Source organism: Erpetoichthys calabaricus, chromosome 10 (assembly GCF_900747795.2).
Source record: "Erpetoichthys calabaricus chromosome 10, fErpCal1.3, whole genome shotgun sequence".
NCBI lineage: Eukaryota > Metazoa > Chordata > Cladistia > Polypteriformes > Polypteridae > Erpetoichthys > Erpetoichthys calabaricus.
Window position 1 is genome coordinate 169,735,173 of NC_041403.2, and position 6,726 is coordinate 169,741,898.

At 35.9% G+C, this 6,726-nt stretch overlaps 4 protein-coding genes across 9 annotated transcripts in view; 3 read left to right on the forward strand and 1 right to left on the reverse strand.

Annotated features, from left to right (window-relative positions):
• Positions 1–6,726, forward strand: part of bend5 (BEN domain containing 5) — a 308,697-nt gene that overhangs the window by 236,098 nt on the left and 65,873 nt on the right. The gene's annotated exons all lie outside the window — the stretch shown is intronic.
• spata6 (spermatogenesis associated 6) overlaps positions 1–6,726 on the forward strand; it is a 195,853-nt gene that overhangs the window by 86,966 nt on the left and 102,161 nt on the right. The gene's annotated exons all lie outside the window — the stretch shown is intronic.
• The window catches only part of mrpl55 (mitochondrial ribosomal protein L55), a 175,249-nt gene that overhangs the window by 23,135 nt on the left and 145,388 nt on the right, over positions 1–6,726 (reverse strand). The gene's annotated exons all lie outside the window — the stretch shown is intronic.
• Positions 1–6,726, forward strand: part of stil (STIL centriolar assembly protein) — a 194,437-nt gene that overhangs the window by 8,808 nt on the left and 178,903 nt on the right. The window contains exons 7-10 of the mRNA XM_028812478.2: positions 1,475–1,558; positions 2,736–2,822; positions 3,377–3,524; positions 3,837–3,943. Coding sequence (XP_028668311.1) covers positions 1,475–1,558; positions 2,736–2,822; positions 3,377–3,524; positions 3,837–3,943 — 426 coding nt within the window. The remainder of the gene's footprint in view (positions 1–1,474; positions 1,559–2,735; positions 2,823–3,376; positions 3,525–3,836; positions 3,944–6,726) is intronic.

Sequence of the window (6,726 nt, forward strand, 5' to 3'; positions counted from 1 at the left end):
CTTGGATGTCTAGCACTTTTTGAACGATTCACAATAATCTTTTCAAATTTTGATATCAGACTTTAACAAATAAACATTTTGTAATATAGGGTTAGCATGGTTGAACAGTGGTTAGCTCACTGGCTAAGTTCTAATCCTGGCTCCATCACTCTTGATATGGATTTTGAATGTTTTCCCTGTGCTTGTGTGGTTTTCTTCAGATACTCAGGTTTTCCTCCAACATCCCAATAATTCATGTGCTAGGTTGTTTAGTGACTGTTTTTAGTTGGTACTGTATACATTTGCGTGGTTATGTACAGGATTGCTTGTTACTATTTTCTAGATAACGATAGAGGTGTAGTGGGAGAAATCAATACAGTAGCGTATTGAATTATTTGTATATTACCAAAGCTTTGAGGATGGTTAGGTATAACACAACCACAAATCTGTGGAGCTACACCAACTTGCTGACCATTCTCTTCTGGGCATTCTTAGACTACCAAGCATGAGCTTATATAATAAGAGAACAAAATCTGTTTATCCTTGGATTCTAAAACTCCCAAGTATTTATAGTGTTTTCCCTGCCAGTATGGTAGCCAGTAGTAGCAGACACACACACACCACATTTTCTTTTTAATACTGGATTCTCTTTCTACATGGGTCACGTTCATGGCTTTGACTCGCAATAGCTATTATAGGTTAAAAGAGAGCCTGCTGGCCCTTTTTTTTTTGGAGGGGGGGTGTTGGTCAGGGTTTAGGTGGCGGATGGACAAGCCTCTGCCTCTTTCACAGAAAGTGAGAGTGAATTAATGTCCGCATTTGTTGGTCCGTCTCCATTCTGCTGTGCACTGATATGTGTTGTATTAGGTAGCTGAGTAGTGTGTCGGTCAGATACAATTAAGTAGTATGTGATTTTATGGGTACTAATGCCCGTCTCTGTTACTCTAGTATGCTCCCATGTTGACCACATTTACACTTGCCAGTCATTGGTAATAGATGGGAATCCTGCAAGTTGTGCAGAAGGTCCATGTACATTAAATCTCTTTAGAATGTAACTTTTCAATGAAGTGCTCTATATAAGGAATATATTGGATTGCATTTCCATCTGTTTGAGTACTGTGTGATGCCCTTTCAGCTACTGCCTGAGCCTGATGCTTTTACTGTGGAAAATGATTTCAATTACTAAAATGGAATTGGCGTTGAAGCACATGGTCTTGTCTAGTGGTAGTTGGACTTTACATTGCGTTAGTGCTACTCTGTAAATGCACCAATCTCTTTTAAGACTCCATCACAATTATTTTTTTCTTTTGAATACTATAGGACTGTTCATGATAGATCTATGTGGTGAAATTTGCATTGATAATCAATTTTAGAATTCACATGTTTTATAAGGAAAATGTGATTGTTATTTTTATTGTTTATTGTCATTGCTAAAGCACTGGTCAATTTGGTACAGAAGAAATTAAAAATTTGTACAACATTTTTCCCCTTCTAGCTTTCTTACAATGGACCAGACTCGTCAACTGCTGCTTATTCTAGAGTCAGACCCTAAGGCTTACACATTGCCTCTGGTTGGAATGTAAGTATAACACATTGTGTCCTCCTCCTTAAAGCTAGGAATCATACAATTCTTTCAAGACTAAACTAATCCAAAATATATCTGAGGTTTCACCTTAAGTTTGAATGACATCATCAAAGGATTCACTTTGTTAGGTGTTCTGTTTTGGGTATGTCCTAAATTAAGATGAAGTTTATTCATTTATTTGTCAGATGTTTAATTGGGGGGGGGGGGGGGGGATCCTAAACTATCCTCCATAACTGAATGGGAAAGTGACATATCATCTAAAACTAAGAAAAAAATCAAATTTTCTTACTGAGGAATTGTGTAGGGCTTTTCCAAAAATTTGACAAGAATTTGTTAATGTTCTAAAATATACCTACTAGGCCATTTCTTTTTGATATTTATACTAGGGAGTTCCCCCCTGCTTGCTTCGCTCGCCAGCCGCTTTGCATCTCATGCTTGCGTTGTGAACAGGGGGGCTGAACGCACCCCAAGGAGACACAGTTGATTCTTCGAAACCCCCTCTTAAATGGTGATACAATGGGAAACAAATAGGTTTTGTTTTGTTTTTTTTTAACCTCCTCTTTGCTTGATCAACTGCTGGCTTGCTGCTGCTGACAAACATTTAAAAGCCTGTACAGCAGTTGTCCTACTCTTTGTGTTTTATTTATGGCCCCGGGGTGGTTAAATCTTTTGGTACAAAGTCCCGTCTCACGAGACATGATATTTTTTTAGTTTAGAATTTAAAAAACGGAATTAGAATCTGAAAATCTAACAACATCCCATTAAAGTTTGATAATTTCTGAAACGAATGATACCAAATGTATATATGTAGGTTTTAAAATAAGCCCGATTTAAAGCGTGACAAAAAAGTGACATAAAATCGTCACAGTTGCACTTTTAGGCTTAGTATTTTATTTATATATAAATTTTTATATAAATAGTAGTTTTGTTCACATAGCTCCCTAAACAGGGTAGTATTGGGGTTTTAAGTAATTACAATTTAATATACAGGTATCTTAAAATCAAACATTGCAAAAAGAGTTATTTTTGAATGGATGTTGTGCCTAGTGTAACATGACCATTTAATTTCAATAAAATGTAGGTGTAAACAAACAATGTCTACTATTCACTGTTTACTATTTTTAATATTTTGGTTTCTCTCTTCTACTTCTGCCTTGTTGATGTTTTTCAGATGGTTAAGTGGCATTATCCACATTAATAGCCCTCACGTTTGGGCTTTGTGTCTTCGATACCTGTATAGCACCTCTATTCAAGACAGGTAAATGTTTTATTTATATAGCACTATATGTTTTTGTTGCCCTGTAAACTTGAGTTGCATACAAATGGGTATTGGAAATATGATTATGCAGCAAACATTCCAAACAATATTCTCTAGTTGCTGTCCTCCTTGTAAATATTCTGAAACCTCTTACTTGATACAGTCTTTCACACAAATTAAATTCATATTTGGAGAGTGGTAGTTCCAGTGGCACATTGTCTTGCAAAGATTATTTTAGAATTGTAATGCACACTATGAAGACTCTTTTTTGGAATTCTGTATTTAAATTCTTTTCCTTTTATGTCCAGTTATTGTTAGTAGCCCGTTGTTATGTAATTCATGTTATATGGGCATAGCTGTACCCCAAGAACATTAAACTGTACTGCATTCTTGTAGTCGCGTCCTCTCACCTGTTAGATTTGGCCGTATTTCTGTACCCTTGGTGGTTGTTTGCAAACATGGAATGGTCTGAACTAATGTAGTGTCATTCTTTTCTTATTCTGCAAATGGCTTATTATATATATGATTATAAGCATTACTGTTTTTCTGTGCAGGGTTCTTTCTGAAAATGGGAATTTTCTGGTAGTCCTGTATTCACTTTCCCATAAGGATCCAGAATTTTATGAGTGTCATCTTTGTAGTGGTCAGCAGAAACTTGGATTCCAGTTGCTGACAAGTACAGAGTACATAAACTTGTTTAAGGTAGGTCAAAATTTAATTAAGTAAAATTATTTAATGAATACTTTTGCTCAAATTACACTGTTGGCATTGTGTATGGCTGCATAGTTAGGACACATGCATGTTGTTTGAAAAGTCATTTGTGGTAGTAATGTTATTAAAATGCCCTTTTTTTTTAAGAAATAAGAAATTCCTGCTATACTGAAATCTGAAGCACCTGATAAAACATACAATTTATGTACTAAAATCATTTAATCATTTCACACATGTCCTTCCTCACTGTTTATTTGAAAAGTCCAATTAAACAACATATCCTTATTGTGCTTGTTTTTGAAGAATGTGGCGCCATCGGACCGTCCTGTGCAGTTTGAACTAAGTGCAGAAGACCAAAACCAGGAGACTGACTTTTTTAAGCAGGTGTCTACTCGGCTACCTCCGACATGGTAAGATCCCCTCAATGATTTAATGAGGGGGAAATACCTAATAATAGATCTTTCCAGAGAGCATCTGCTTAAAAGCAGATAATAATAATAATTTTATGTCCAATCTGCTTTCTCCAGAGGACCAAAAGGAAATGCAATATTTCATTTTATTTGGTGGAATCCAAACTTAACTAAAATCACCATCTGAGTCCCCTCTGTCCTGACAGGACATAACAGATTTAAGACCACATATTGAAGTGACTCATCTCTAAATGTAAAAAGATCACTTTTCCATGTTTTCACAACCCTGAAAACATTCTATTTGTGTCACATTAAGACAAAAAAATCAGATTTGAGTCACTACAGACTAGTAATGTTGCATAGTCTTGTATTTATTTTGCACAATAGAAGCTTCTTCAAAACACACAGTAAGACGAACTGAAAAACAGAAGGGGCAGATAAAAATATCAAATTAGATAGATAGATAGATAGTGTTGTGGTATTTTAAGTGGTGTGGGAAGCTGTACTAAGCTAAGTGGCGGGTGTGTGTATGTGTAACTATACAGAGTAAACCTGGAAATTGCCTCCACACTGTTTGTACTAGAATTTCCTGTGTTTTGAATGTGTATTAAAGAGCATCTAACTAGCTAGCTAGCCTCAAATGGAATAGTTTAAGGAACAGCATTCCACAATTTCTATGTGATCAAATATCTAGTAGCCCCAAACCCAAGCCAGGTGACAAACTGCAATAAATAACAGAAATGATCGCACATCATATTTGGAGATATTTTATTGCCTTTGCCCCCTTGTTTGGTATTGATAGAGCCACGAACAAGAATTATGATTATCCTAAAATAGAGAGGAAAAAAAAATTGAAAGTGTTCTACTTGAAATAAATGTAATACATTTAATAAGAGCTGTGCAGTTCAAGGGATCATTAGATTTATATATTTTAGGCTGCTTTGTTGTGTTCAGAAAAATTATTCATATAGGTTTTTCATTGCATTAGGCTCATGTGTTTCTTTCTTTCTTTCTTTCTTTCTACCTGCTCTAGGTCTAGGGAAAGTTCACCTAGAAGCAAACTGTCATTGACTGATCATGATTCAGGTGTTGAGGATGAGGATTTTTCTCCAAGGCCTTCACCAAGTCCACATCCTGTAGGCCCGCAGGTGAGAAGCGAAAAAGGAACAATTTTGTCATTTATGGATAAACGCAGCTTTGTGGGTGGAAAGTGGCTCTGTCTGATTATAAATGCAGCTTTGGAAGTTGCATTATTTTGAGCAAGGCCTGGCCCTTTGAAGCTGCAATATTTAACAAGTGTTAAATTTGTGCCTATTTAGCATTGAAATCTTTGCAGATGGCTATAAAATGAAACTTAAGATTCACACTAATTCTCGATACAAATTTCTTCATTTTCCTTTATAGTTTCTCTGGGTACTGATTTTTCTCACCAGTATTCCACCAGATTTAGTTAACCTCATATGTATGTGTGGTTTGTAAAGTCAAAGGTGGTTGCGCCTTGCACATTGATCATGCTCACGAGGTCCTTTTACATAGAAAATACTGATATATTGCAAAGAAGTGTAAGTTATTAGAGCTGGGTATCAACACTGATGTCCTGATTCAGTTTTGATTCACAATGTCCTGATTAGATATTGGTTTTGTCTTGATTGAATTAGAATGCACCAATACATTTTGAAGTGCTAGCTGTTTTAGTGATTACTTAGCCATGTCTATAGATAAAGTGAAATTTAATGTGACAAATTTCAGTAACACTGTTGGAAGGATGTCTTCATAGTGACTTTATAACATATGCATAAGCATGGAATTACATTTAGGAAGCAATAATTCATTAGCAATGAACAGTTAACATCAGTATTTGCAAGATGTGGAACAAAATATTATCACTCCTTTTTATTTAGAAAAAAAAAAAAAAAACCTTTTCACAACGTTGCACTTATTTAAAATTCACCACAATTGAACTAACATGTATTGCCACGTCACAGACCTCAAATATTATGGGGACTTCTTGTTTTAATACAATGCAGTGGCATCTACTTCTTAATACATCTGTATCATCTTGTGAGTGATATAATCAAATATTTCTTAATTATTAAATGTTATTCAGTAACCTATTCATGTCTAACAAATCTCCAAGTTGACACCCTTCAACTAAGCTGTTTTCCAAATGTCCAACAGCCGAATACATTTTAAAATCATTTTGAATTAGTCAGAATTACATACAGTGGGAAGACGCTTTGTGTAATTCTACAAGTTACTCATCTTCAGGTGCTTATGTGTAGCAGTCGCATTAGTCTTTCTCAAAAATGTGTCCACACAGTCCCTGCTCAGACAAAAAGTACATGTTTTCAAACAAGGATGTAGAGCTGATAATGTTGACTGTGGTGTTGGAAGAGTGTAACATTAAAGATGAAGAACCTGCCATCGTAACTGGCAAAAATGTGGTACAGCTGATGGAACTACTTCATGTTATCACTTTAATATCACACGCTACTCTGAAAATTCCAACAATTGTGTGCGTGCTTGGCTGGGTGAGGCACATTGAAAACGTTTCCCACTGTAGCAGTACAGCTAGCCACATGCTTAAATAGAAAGCAATGTTTATTGTACTTACTAACACACAAACTTGTGATTTGATGTGGTCACATGTTGGGGAAAGTGCATTAGAAATGCTAGAAAGGTTTTTGCAACAACAGCCTGCCATTTCAGCAGCTCTGCATGTTGCATGAGGTTGCTCCCAGTGTGCCTGGCATACGGCACTCTTATTTGCAACACATCTGCCA